Below are 14,267 nucleotides of genomic sequence, written 5' to 3'. Positions count from 1 at the left end.
TATATAGTTTGCACTTTCCCTCTCTCCCCTCTGTCTGTCTCTCTCTGTTTTCCCCTTTAGGATTATGCTGAACATCACCCAAGCCGGTCACTGTCAATATCGCTCACCTTGGCTCAGCTACTGCTATCACAGGGGCACCTCAATGACTGTTGTGAACTTCTGAAATCACTTGGAAGCACTACATTCAAGCTTGGAATTGTATGTAGACGCCGTCTGTTAGCTTTACTTATTGCATCCAAGTAGCATAGCGATGTGCACATGTGCTAAAGGATTGAGCATTCTCATTCAGTTGAATTTCCTTCAGAACTGTCATGCTTTCCTCCTTCATTCAGGTCCTGTAACATTTCTGCGCCGTGACTTGTTCAAGATGAGCATAGACCAACAGCTTAGCACGAGGCTTTTGGGTTATCCAGCAGTTGAGCATTCGCTGGTGGTTGTGGTTGTTTTGCTATATCTTTGACTCATAGAGGTGTGCTCGGAAAAGTGTCTGTTTTAACTAAGCGGCCTGGGTCGGTACTTAGGCATGTTGTTCGAAAACTTCATGCAAGTGCTAAAAAAAGAATTGAGTTAGCTAACATGGCTGTAGATGTAGCATGCTGTGGGATATTTTTTGTAATTTTGTTTACATTAGACATTGTAGATACGTAAAAATCCCTGTTATCAGGTAAATTTCAGAATGGACGAGGTGTTTTATGGTGCATTCTTTTTTTCCGTTGAGCGCCAGGTTTTTTTTTTTTGCTGCATGTATCTTTTGTGGCTTCTGAAGTGACAGTCAGTTGTTGTTTATTTTTTGAAGAAAGAGCATGTATTTACTAGTGGTTTCTCAAACTGCAAGTTGCTTCATATTTGCTTCCAAAATCTGCTTCTGAACAAGATGCTGTCACTACTTTCACTACTTTCGCTGACTGTTTTCAGTTGTCATGATAAAAATACCGTGTTTGCTAGCTTTGCTGCATACTAGAATAAAGTGCTCATGATTTTTTTTTTTTTTATAGGTTTCAGCCTTGGTTACACTTTACAAAAACCTTGAAGACAAGGAAGCCACCGCAGCAGTATTTGCCGATGCTATTGCTTGGTATAGAAAGAACAAGGTGAGTAGGGATATGAACTTTTCCAGCCTTAATTTTTTTTATTGTTTGGTGTAGGAAGTGAGGAACATGTTTTACAGCTATAGTAGGTGCTGAGGGTATGTACGCTATCATGATGCCAAAACTCCGGAGGTTGTGTGACCAGTGCCAGTGCAGAGATGTCATTTATTATGTAGGTATATCACACTGTGCGATTCGGCTTTCATCACCTCATGGGTGGACCCATTGGTTCTTGGCTTCCACCAGTGTATGGTGCGATTGTTTTGCGAGAACAATTGCTGTGTAGGTCACTTAGCGATCTGAGGCGCCCGAAGACAGCCTCTCCATCCACGCAGCAAAGACGGCTTCCAGCCATAGCAGCCTGCGAAGCAAGTGCTTAGTTCCTTCAACACCTTTTGATAGATTGTTTGTTCTCTCCTATAAGTAGAAGCAATAAAATGTGCCAGTGTTCTCAGTCAGCCTGTAGCAGTTGAAGGAGTCAAGCATGCCCTCTTTTGCTCCAGTTTGCAGCGTTCTTTTGTGAATATGGCACACCATCAGGGAACACAGCTGTCGCTGTAATTCGCATGTAATGGCAGTGTTTTTTTTTTTGTGCGTTAAGGCAGTTTATTTGAGTGTGAATCCTCCGGAGTGAATTCTGCTTAGTAGGTGTAGGGATTAAAATTATAAGAGCAGTTTTTGCGGGAAGAATTGCTTCTTGGACAAGATAGTGCAAACACACTGATTTTCACCTGCAGTGCAGCCTGTAGCTTGGACCTTGTACTTAGTTGATGTTTGTAAGTTATCTCTGTGAACAGTGGTGAAGTTGTTGACCAGTGACTTGTCGTGTTATGGGCGGTGCATGGGTGCTCAATTTGAATGCTTTAGTACCTCTACAATTTAGATCTCTAAAGGTCAAAAAAGGATCAAAATAGAGCAAACTTTCGGAAGCTACTGTAAAGTGCAGTGAAGGGAAGCAGTGACACTAATATAAGATGGCGCTGACAGTTCAGCAGATTTGGACTGACATTCAAAACCTTATTGGGTCATGAAAAACATTTTATAGTGTATTTTAAACATTAAAAGTGTGATAAGCCGAGCCGGGAACATTTCCCGGCCACGAGTGAAAGACAACACGCCAGTCGAGGGCATACCACGCATTGACTAGCCCAGTCATGCGTGCCTTTTTATTGACCGACGCGGTGGCGCCCTCCATTGATCAATAACGTCACAAAAAGGTGCTGGCATAGGGTTTCAGTAGGCACATATTAAGGACATTGGCACAGGATGTGCTGCATGCTTTGGTAAAGTTGTGGCGACTAGTATGAGGATTTATAGCCAAAAGCAGGTGCCTCTGTTTTACTGATAAAGCATAACCCCTGCTTATAAATTCTAGAAATATGTGCTTCTGCAGTCTCTAACTTGAAGGTAAACAGAAATACTAATACAATAGAACTCCTTTATAGTAAAGTCGCTTGGACCAGCAAAAATCTTCACTATATGAGTTTCTTTACTATGTCAGTTGTTGATGATGTGTGGCTCTGAGGATGTATACTTCTGGTGATTTGGCTACCTACCAAACATAGTGAGTGTTCTCTTGGAATGGAGACACTTTGAAATATCTTCCATCTTGCTCTAATCATCCCATTATATGCTAATCATTTATTTTAAGGTGTCAGATTTTGTGTTATCTTGTTTTTGAATTCGTAAGTGTTGCGGAAGTGCCATATTTCGCACAAATATAATGTGACCACGAATATAATACGAGCGGAGTTTTGAGTCCATATTAAAATGGAAGTTTTGCTTGAACATGGCATCAATGTCCACGGCCTCAGTGTCATTTAAAAGGCATTACATAGTTACCAAAACGTGCATGACAAAATAATGCAAGGCAACCCCCCTCCATTCCCCTGCAGTCGCCATGCCTCTCCTGCTCTTGCCTTCGCACTACCCTGTGCTGTGATCCTTTGCCCCCCCCCCCCCCCCCCCCCCCCCCCCCCCCCCCCCCCCTTTTTTTCCTTCCCTGCTTCGCACCTCTTATTTGCTGCCTTCTCATTCTCAGCAGCCTGCGCCGTTTTCCTTCCATGTTCGTAGCCAGTTTTTTTCTTCTTTCTGCTTGTACCGCGTGCTTTGCCTAACAGTCCCAAGATGTTTGAAAAGTTCTAAAAGAAAAGCTCATGAGCCTGATGGTTAAGCTGTCTTGAAGAGCGCCATTTTATCGTCTTCGATATCCATTTGCCTCTGGCTATTGGCCTTGCGATCGCGTTGTTACGTGTCTGTTGCTCCGAGATATCCTAGACCGCGCGCATGCCGCGATGTCATCATTCCATGGGAAGTGTGTTGCCGTGGCCAAATGCTGAATACTGTAACCATTTCTCTATTAAAGATGTCTTCACTCTAAATGGAAAAAAAAATGTACTGTCATCTATGGAAGCTGAAATGAGACTGCAGTTTCACTTCTGCGGCAACTTCTTGTGGCATTGGAGTGGAAGCTACGGGGCCGAAACATGCCCTCTCTTCCTACGCAGCAGAATATAGTCCCCACTTGCAGTTATTAATCTTCTCTCAAAACTTAATGTGCTGTCAATATTTGTTAAGGCATATTTATAGTGACTCAACTGCCCACTTAATAGCACGTCTGCTGTGCATGGCAGTGCAATTGCGTTGAGAGCCTTTGTATTAGTAGACACCTGAATGTGCAAGCATCTTTTGCAGCCCCGATCTTCCGAGCTGAACTTGCTGACACGGGAGAGTGCCAAGTTCTTCCTTGCCAATGGAGAGGTTCAGGAGGCAGCCAATGTGCTGGAGCAATTGCGCAAGGTGGACCCGCATGACCCTAAGGTGCTGGCACAGCTCATTTCAGCCTACTCGGTATTCGATCCCAAGAAGGCGAAAAAGTATCCTTTCCTACCTTGTTCATGCCAAGTTCTGAGTGCACTAGTGCTTTGAGTGTGTGTGTGTGTTTTGCCACCCAAGAATGCATATTTTTAGCATTTTGGGAAAAGCAATAGCAGGTTATGCAAAGCAGTGAACTTTGGATAAATGAGACTTGGCTAAAGTTAACTTCTGCATTACTGAACGTGCGTATGAGCAGCTTTGGCTGGTTTCTTATGCTTGTCACGGTAAGATTTTTTAGATATTCAGTATTATTTGTTTTCTTTTTACTTTGGTTTTGTATAACTAAAATTGAAATTCCTATAAAATTAAAGTACCAAATGTGGTTGCCTTAGTTAACCATCAAGATCAGCTCATCTGTCAATAATTCTTGCCAACTGAAAATTCAAGTAGCTGTAACAACTTTGCATGTTATGCAGTTCCACCTTACACCTAACGCAGAGATGCTGGCAGCTTGGGCAACTAGTTGCTGTTTGTTCTTTCTGTGGACCATATTTGTTCTTTTCAGGTTTGCGCCATGATAGCAATGTAGTACTTTCAGGCTAAATCATGATTTGATTGTGAATATTACTTCTTCGAAGTGTCTGAGTAGTGCACATGATTTTCATGTGCACATAACGACATTTTTTAAAAGGGCTTATATAAACAAAATTACAATGTTGATTTTTGTGGTAACTCCTGGTTGAAGTGTTACAGCATCTTTTATGTGCATGCATATATGTGTGAGGGAGAGAGGTGCTCATAATGTTGGAATCTATTTAGCTTACCCTGGATCCCTGCTGTAATGTATCATCACAACATTTATTTGGCATGATCTGGCTTTCCAGTGCTGCATTAATGCTTGCATATGGGGTGAGCCACACTGCTTTGCGAAATGACTTTCTAGGTGAAAGGGTACAGTCATTTTGCACTGTTTTCATGCATTGACATTACTAGTCCGTGATTTACGCCTCCTGGGGCATCTGAGTGTATTGTGAAAACAAAGATGTTTTTAGCAGCTTGTGCAGGTTCAGTCCTGTTCCCCAGCATCACTGTGGATATGAAAGGAACCTGGCCAGCACAGGCCTTGAAAACATGTTGGGCTGATAAATGGTAGTGCCGCACTTCAGTTGTGCGTTTCAAATTCGTTTGAATCTTGGACCAAAATTTTTATCAATGAAGTCACTATTACGAAATCTTCAGGGAACGTGTATTTTTGTGTGCTCATTACAAATATGTAGGCATGTGTGAGTAGTAGGGATGTGCGAATTGAAATTTTCAAATATGAATCTAATATAGCAAGAAAAAATGGCTTCGAATGTGAAATCGAATACCTGTTCGATATGAAAAAATATTTTGGAAAATGATATTGCAGGCAAATGCTGTGGCGATTATGTTTTTCAAAACTGTGCATGTTTATTACCTGAAGATCGATTTATGCGGCGATGCCCCGTCCCCCCTGAAAAAGAAAAAGTGGCGAAAATTCGAAAATGTTAAGAAGTTTTATGAGGAAGCTGTATCACACAAACACCGAAAAGCCTGTGTCGAGCACGCAGTTTTGGCATGCTGGAAGAACATCGTGTAACCGAGGGAAATATACATTGGGCATCAGAAGAGTGAGTGCTTTAAAAAAAAAAAAGGTCCAGCGACACGCTGGTCTGCATCTGAAAGCGGGGCCGAGCTGGGTTCGGATGATCGGCAAATGCGCGGAGTCTGCTACGAGTGGCGAAGCTCGGAAACCTAAACTATGCGGCCAGGCAATTTTTTTAGCCCGGTGGCAGAAGCCCTTTGATCATTGTCACACCTGCCGTTACCGTGGGTTACAGTGTGTCATGCAGTAGACGTAGACGGGATTTTAACATGATTGCTTGCCCTGTTGTGTCACCTCGACTTGCTGTTTTGGGAGGCCCACTCTGAACTCCGCAAGTGGGCTTTCGTGCATATCATAACTGATCAAAGCAAGGTGGCGATTCTCACTCTAGGAGAACTGTGAAGATGATGGCCATGGGTGTTCTCATCAGCCATGTTGTGCCGGAAAGCCCACTTTCGGAATTTCGCGCGAGGTCCAAGCCTAGCAGCGTCCGGATATATGTGATTGGTCACATGATAAATGAATGAAAAGGAAGCGAATAGGACCTTTGTATTGCTTTCCTTGTACTTTTAAACTGAACCCTCGAATAATTTGTTCTGATGTTGGGGTTTTGCCATAGTTGCATTTATGAAAGTCTGCACGGTGTACTATCGTTGGCGAATATTTGGAAATTCTCGAATACGAATATGAACCGAATATCAAGCATATTCGATTCATATTCAAAATTTCAAATACTTGCACAGCCCTTTTCAGTTTCAGTGAATTTTCAGTTGGAAGTGAGTTTGAAGTAAAGCAAATAGTTTGCAACTGCAAATGTTGTAGCGAAAAAATAGGCAGTTGGTTATAGCTGAGTAACATATACACCTAAAAGCATGGTTTGCGGAATTCACCACGGCAGCTGAAATAAAAATAACACAAAGTAACGATAAACTCTTTCAAACTTCCGTTTGGCAAAGTTAAGTCTGCAGAAGCCAAAGTGCACAAGTGTCATAGTCTTACCATCTGATTCTTCATGTGCTGCTGAATTTAACTATAAAAGTTTGACAGATTTTTCAGGTACTGAAATTACAGACATACCGTATTTACGCGCATAATTTGCGCACGTTTTATTCAGAAATTAGGGCTCGAAGAAGGGGGTGCGCAAATTACGCGGGGATTTCGCGAATGCGACTTAAAAACTCTACAAAGGTCATAATGCACAATATAGGTATAGTGTATGTTGATGCGTATACGTCGGCACCCGGACCCGCACGCCACGCTGGCCGCCCCCCCGAAAAAAAGTTCACTCTAAATGAAAAGCCGTGCATCCCCCCCCCCCCCCCTTCCCCCCTTGCGGGATGGCATAAAGGTGCATGCATGAAGCTGAATAAGGCGCTAAAAGAGCGTCATCGCTTCCGGATTCCGTAAGTTTGCTTTCGCAACTTTGTCTGGGATAGCAAGCGTAAATCAATAAATCAGTTATCACACCATACAATTCTTTAACAGTACCGCACCAGCGTTGACCAAACTGCACCTTGTCACGGCGCGGAGCTGCGAAGCCAGCGAGGAATAGCCATGTGCGCACAAGTTTTCCGACACAGCGATTGTCGTCTATGGGCAAACTTGTGCGCATGCAGTTATTCTCGCTGGCTTCGCCGCTCTGCGCCGTGATAATGCGCTGACAAGCAGTTTGAAACTTGCCGTATAGTTGTGATATCCCATCGCAAGACACGACCGAACAACCAACACAAGCAGTCAGAGCCATCAAGAAAAGCGTAGCCGGCAGTCGAGTCACATGCATCAGCCAAACAAACAGCAGTGTTGGCTCTTCTATCAGCTGCCGATCCTCCCGGAAGCGCTGCTGGCCGTTCCGAGTGGCGATGCCGCTGGTGCCCGCCGCGATTGTGACAGCGGCCTCTGACACCACCATGAACGCCCAGTGCACAAAAGATTCAAAAAGCCTTCTGAACAAACGCGTGGAATAGCCGAATGCTGTTGGGTAGAGCCCGCGTGAATGATGGTGGTCTAGCACAGCGCGGTGCGTAAAATATGCGAGTAAAAAAAATGTTTTTTTGTAAACCCGGGTGATAAGTTAAGGGTGCGCAAATTATGTGAGGGCGCAAATTATGCGCGTAAATACGGTAATTCATATTCCAGCCTTGCATGGCACCAAGTCACATATCCCAGGTTCAGTGCATAACTGTGGCTGAAATTTTAGACGCATTTGAACTCGTGCCTCAATTTCGCTAATCTTAATCTCTTGGAATAGAGTCACGTGTCCACACTGCACGTGCATTCGCGTGTTTGTACCAGTGCCGGTGGTGGCCATAGCTCAAGCCCTCTGTTACTTGAAAGTCGAAAGATATCATTGAAGGCACCGTGCACGCACTGTAAGCGGCGCATGGCACGCAGCCGTACACCAGTCGGAGAATGAGGTGCCCAAGATATCTGGGGTGGGTCCTTGCGTGGACCAACCTCGCAGCGTTGTGCGTTGCGCTGCTCCTAACGGAGATGCGAGCTTGCCCTCTTGTACAGCCAGGCATGCTGATGCACGAAGGTGTGGGGTGCACCTATCCCTGGGCAGCAGGTTTAAATGGAACGCTTCTGAGGCAAGTGTTTTCGCCTAAACATGCAAAAGTGTAGCAGAGAAATGTGTATGGTGCTGCTTTCTGAAGCAAAGACTGTGCACTCATGATGGAACTCTTCGCAATCCCGGGTTTCTCATTGCTAGTGTTTCACCTGTCATCTAATTTCAGCCATTTAAGGGTGTAAACAATAAGGTATCGCTGGTTTGGAAGTTAGTTTTAGCAATACCGCAGCTATACATACAAAAGCTGACGCCAACGGAGTGCTTGCCTCGGGCATGCTGGTAGCTGTGCATTCTTATCTTTTCATCATCTTCGTCTTTCAGGCCTTCCATGCAATGAGAGCATTACTATTCTTGCCATGGCATGTTCACTTTCGCATGTAGGCTTTGTCCAATATCATATGCTCTTGTGGACATGGCTGCCGCGCTGTGTGTACGATGCGTGTCAGCATACAGAGCGATGTGATCGTGCAGAGGTGTGAGTGCGTGCATAAGTTCGGCTGCTTCTACAAGCCACTTATTTTCCTGAATTCTCGAACTTCGAAATAATTTGAAAAAATGCGAGGTTTCCGAAAACCGATACAAAGCCCGAATCAATATCACATTATTCGCTTTGATATTCGAAACATTCATAAATTTGCACAACCCTACAAATATGCCATTTAATTTAATGTAAAACAAGTCCGTGTGCATTTGTGTCCTTGTGAACCTGTGTAAGGTTTTTGTCTTGGACTTTTAAAATATTTTTTTGCAGGGAACTTGCTGAAGTGCATGCATATTTTTTTTTGTTATGTCACGGAATGCATCAAGGGTAAAATTATCATCCTGCTTGTCATAAAACTTGAGTTATAGGATTTTGAAGTTGCTACTTCGGAAGCACAAAGGAAGTATTTTTTCTTTTGTATATTTATATACATTAGAATCTCGATGATACAGCCCCGATTGATACGAATTTCAGGATGGAATGAATTCGTAAAATGCTGTGGCCAGAGTGCGTTGTGCGCAATGGACACAAATTCAGATCTTATGAACAGCTCCCCACCCCCCTGCTGGTGATATTAATGTGTGAGCTGCGACCACACCCTCGACCACCAAGTACTTGCTCCCCGTACAGCGCCAACTTCACAATCTCCAGTCGCGCGGTGTGCACCATGAGCAGTTTGTGGTGGTGTGTGACCAGCACAGTGCCGTGCCAACATTGCGAGTGAGCGGTGGCATGCAGCTGTAAGTGAACTTCGTCGGCAGTAAACAGATTTGCGTAAATTCTTGGGTGTGAATTTTGTTCGTTTTGGACGATACAAATATTTTTCTTGTATATGGTATATGCAGCAAGGTATTTGGGATTAACACACAAAAATACATGTTTCGTGGAGATTTCATAATTATGACTTCATTAATTAAATTTTGGTCTGAGGTCTTCATACCCCCTTGACGTATGTTGTATCAATAGGCTTCATTCTTTTATCAAATTCAAAATTATAGCTGTTTATTTATTCATTTGCAGATTATTTGTGCATATTGGCTCAGTACTGTTTAATTTTAGGTGTAACTTATAGACCTTTGCATCGGGCATGGGAGATGTTTAAAACTCCTCCTCTCTAGATTGTCGCGGAGCAGTTCCACTGCTGCTTCCACTGTGCTAGCATCAGGTGCACACAACAGTGCAGTGAGCAGTATGGTAACACCCGAAGAGCCCTTATTGGAAAGATCTTTAGCTTGCAGTAGGAAGTTAAAATTCTTTGATATTTTCTTTGAGTGACGGCTTTCAGAGTGAGCGCAGACCTTCCACCAGCTGAAGAGATCACTCGTCAGGTTGATGTGGATGCACTTGAAACAATGTCATGGACTATGGGTGCTCGTTATGTCAAGAAGGCAGTCAAGTCTGAAGCATCTCCTATTACGCGCGGTCAAGACATTGTCAAGAAGAAGAAAAAGAAGAAGAAGGGTTAGTGTGAATGCCTGCCGGCTTTATTTTGAAATTTTTCTAGAAGATTTTACTATGTGGATTTGGATATTGTTTTGAAGGGGCACTAAAGGTAACAGTTATGTGCTGTGTGTTTACTTTAAACTATTTAATTTCAGTATTTCTAGGCCATTTTTAGAGCGTTGTGTGCAACTTTTGATGCTTATATTTTTTCTCTGGAAACATGTTTATAGAGTAATACTGACCATCACCTAATTTTTGCATCCTTATTGTTTTGATGGCAAAGCCGCGTGCATCCACTGACCACAGCTAGTGCAGTAGAATCTCTTTGTAGTAAAGTTGCTCAGGCCAGCAAAGTCTACTGTATCGGTGCCTTTACTATACACATATAAATACCTTTCTTCTAGTTCTAACCATCCCATTATGTACAAATGATTTATTTTCAATTCTCACATTTCATGTTATGTTTTCGATTTCGACTTAGTCTTGTAAAAGTACCACGAATATTGTGCAAAAGAAAAGATGAACTATGATGTTGTCTTCCGTGGTCTCAATGTCATTAGAGACCTTTAGCATAGTGCTCATTGTCTAGCACTACCGCTTATTGCGTCTGCCAGCTTCCAGTGCACACGTGCAGATAGCACCAGGTGCTAGCGCCTGGCCCGTCGACACCATCTGTGCATGCGCATTGGTGGCATGCACAGATGACAGCATGCACAGAGTGGTGATGGTAGACTGTTGATACTATGCTAAATGTCTATTGAGAGCCAAAAGTTAAGAAGTGTACACGACGCAATCAAGCACTGCCGCCACACCTCCACTTCTTAGTGTTGCTGCTTCGTGCTTTGCACTGCCCAGTGTTGTGGGCACTTGCCATCTCTTCTCATTGTGCTTCTCTCTGCTCATTTACTGCCATTCCTTTCTCAATGCCCCACACTGTCTTCATTCCGTGTTTTTTGTGTGTACCGTGTGCTTTGCCTTTACAGCCCTAGGTTGTCTTAGACGTGGCTTCTCCTCGAAGCTCACGAGCATAGTTGTTGAGCCATCTCAAAGAGTGCCATTCGTCAGGGATATCTGTTGACGCTGCAATCACGTCTTTGTCCCTGTTGCTCTGAGGTGCCTTAGACTGCACGTGTACTGCAATGTCATCATCCAGTGGAAGTATATTGGAATGGTCAAGCGCTCTTTACTATAACTGTTTCTTTATTAAGAACGTCTTGACTATAGACTAAAAAATATGTACAGTTGTCTATGGAAGGCCAAATGGGACCACAGTTTCGTTTTGGTATAGCAGTGTTTTTATATGCAAGTTTACTGTAGCAAGATTCTACTGTATCATCTATTTGAATGAAGGTATTGGGTACAATAGCAGGAGCAATACGCTATCTCTCTCAACTGTTTCTGATCAGTAACCAGGTGCTTGCTTTAACTCTAGCCTTTTCCTCTTGAACACTGTTCAGTGAAACCTAGCTTCAAGCTGATCAATAGCACTGTAATAAATGCCGCAGTGTCCTTTAATTTCATTTCAGATTAAAGGAAAATGAAAAAGGTTGAGGCAAAATTTCTGAATGGCAGTTTTAAAAGTCTTGGATGTCCTTTCAAATGGAATGCTATGATTTGTGGCAATCGGGCAGACTAGTTTTGCTGCTGTCAGTTGTGTATACAAGAACGGAGGCCCAAATATTCTGTTTTTGAACAACCTTGTGTGCAGTATGAAGGAGTGGAGACACATAATTTTTGGATGCATATTTTTTTTCTTTGAAGTGATGCTTTGGACAATGGTATGCATGAGTCATGACGCAGATTTCACCTATAACAGCTGAATAGTTTATAATTGTATTATTTTCTCATGTCATTTCGGTTTCAAAAGCCGAACGGCGGCTGTGACCATAAGGCACGTTCAGGTCATGTGAGGCATGCAAAGAAACTGCGATATAATCACTGCTTGTTCATTTTTGTCATTCAAAATCTTGAGCAGGCTTGTGTAAGTTAATGTGAATTAAAATGAGAAAAGCGAGACCATACTGGAGTTTTTTTATGCCTCACATGACCTGAATGTGTATTGTATGTCGCAGCTGTTGTTTTTATCTCGAAATCGAAACGGAAACAGCATGAGAGAAAATAATTCAATTATAAACTATTCACCGCTTGTTGCCGCAATTTACATGGCTTTCTATGTTTCCTAATGTGCTGTGCATCAGAGAAAATAACTAGAAATTCGTGTCTGTACTCCTTTAATGGGCAGAGACACCAAAATTTTTGTAGTCTATAAACCTGAATACCACATGAAATTCGCCTGCGCTCAGTACCTAACTTATAATTGAAGTTATTCTTCCATGCAGTTTCGGTTTCAAGAGTCTAAAGGCAGTTGCGACATCACAAGTGACCAGCAGATCATTTGAGGTTTACAAAAACTGCAGTATGAGAGCTCTTTGTTTGCTTGCTGTCATTCCGGGTTCTGAAGCAGTTTAGCATAAAAGTTTGACTGAATTAAAATGACAAAGCAACGGTTATATTGCAGTTATTGTATGCCTCGCTTGATCTCGTAACTTGTGACATCGCAACCATTGTCTGGCATCTGAAGCCGAAACAAACTATAGAGCAAAAAAAATATTCAGTTACAAATTATTTTTTTAGTGTTGACAAATTTCACGTGGCAATTTATGTTTAAATGTCCTACGCATCATTCCAGTGCAACAACATACTCAGAGAAGTTTTATGTTTCCACTCCTTTAAATGTGATTAAACTTATTGTTACTATGGTGCAGCAGAAAAAGAGGTAGGAACATGAGGGGTCAACAGGAACTAGAGATGAAGAGCAATAGCAGTGCCACAGTTGTGATAAGCACTTTTTTGAGGAGGCACTGGACTGAGGCACCGCACCCTTTTTTACCTTTATTTCATTGCTGTTATGTCACTCTAGTTAAGAGTCACGTGATTATTTGGCTGTTGTGCTGCCATGATTCTATTTGTTGCATGAAACTTTTTCTTATTTTCCTGTATTTTTTTTCTAATCTTTACTTCCAAATGATGGAAAACTGTGTACATTGAACTACTAGAGCACAAATTTTGTTAGCAAAACGCTCCATGATTTTATGCATTTCATTTTATTTATAATGTGCAGTGGTTATGGAAAAGTTGAATGCCTTCATGTTGGCATAATTGTCAAAAAAGCAACTAGTAGTTATATATAGTAGTAAATAAGAAAGTAGTAGCAAAAGAAATCTGCCCACAGGTCTCAAACTAGGTAGCAGAATATGGAGAATAAGCACTTGGGCGTAAAGTCCTAAACCATAGTTTTGCTCTTCATTGTGCACATATAGCAGTGCATTTCTTTGGTCCACATAATTCGTGAGCTGTTGGATCGTCAGCTTGGTTCCCATGGCTCTCACTGAAGTATTGTTTTATATGGTAGCAGCTTCAAGGGCCACAGAAAGGGGTGTTTGAGCTTGGCTTTAAAATGGTTGAACTATGTAGAGTACAGGCCACCGAGCATCCATGCCGCGTACGAGACCTCAAAAGCGAGTGGGAAATTTACAGTACATTTCTTAAAATTCCCGCTTTCGCACCTTGCGGCTACGCGCAGTGCAGGGCTTCCGCGCGAAAACCTGGCATACGACGTCACGTCGTGCAAGTGACGTCAGCAGCCACGGGTTATCATTGGTTCACAGCGCCAATTCTTTCAGATGTCATGCGCCACTGTGGCCGCGGCCGCTCCGCGCGCGCCGCAGCCAGCGGAGGTAGAGGAGGGGCCGAGTGGTTGAGGCCGGCAGAGGAGTGCTGCCGTTTTGCCATGCGAGAGGAGAGGCGCGAAGATGCGGAAGTTCAAATTTTGTCTGCATATAAGTTAGCTTCCACAAAACGCATTAAAATAATTCTTGCTAGAGGATAACTATGAAGCGGTGTCTTTTAACATCTCAGACATATCACAACTTTTAATTAAGAGCCCCTTTCTCGGGTCCCTTTCAGAGCTTCATGATACCATAACTGTGGCCTGGGCAAGTATAATATCAAGTGCACTAATATCACTATAGATTTGGTTCCTGAAGCAAAGTGTTTGGCATTTTGAAGTGGTTATATGAGTGCTGCTATATGCCTTGCAGGCAAGCTGCCCAAAAACTACGATCCTAATGTGGACCCTGACCCTGAACGCTGGCTCCCGCGACGGGAGCGTTCCACTTTCAAGAAGCGCAAGGACAGAAGAGGAGCTGGCAGTGCTATCGGTACTAAGCATTGTAGTCGTGT

The 14,267-nt window shown here is 43.0% G+C and overlaps 1 protein-coding gene across 1 annotated transcript in view; it reads left to right on the top strand.

Annotated features, from left to right (window-relative positions):
• Srp72 (signal recognition particle 72) overlaps positions 1–14,267 on the top strand; it is a 42,193-nt gene that overhangs the window by 19,609 nt on the left and 8,317 nt on the right. Inside the window, exons 11-15 of the mRNA XM_077645804.1 lie at positions 61–198; positions 996–1,091; positions 3,783–3,964; positions 9,868–10,043; positions 14,126–14,245. Coding sequence (XP_077501930.1) covers positions 61–198; positions 996–1,091; positions 3,783–3,964; positions 9,868–10,043; positions 14,126–14,245 — 712 coding nt within the window. The remainder of the gene's footprint in view (positions 1–60; positions 199–995; positions 1,092–3,782; positions 3,965–9,867; positions 10,044–14,125; positions 14,246–14,267) is intronic.

The sequence above is a fragment of the Amblyomma americanum genome, chromosome 1 (genome assembly GCF_052857255.1).
Source record: "Amblyomma americanum isolate KBUSLIRL-KWMA chromosome 1, ASM5285725v1, whole genome shotgun sequence".
NCBI lineage: Eukaryota > Metazoa > Arthropoda > Arachnida > Ixodida > Ixodidae > Amblyomma > Amblyomma americanum.
Note: the sequence above shows the minus strand (reverse complement) of the source record. Positions and strands in the feature narration are given on the sequence as shown.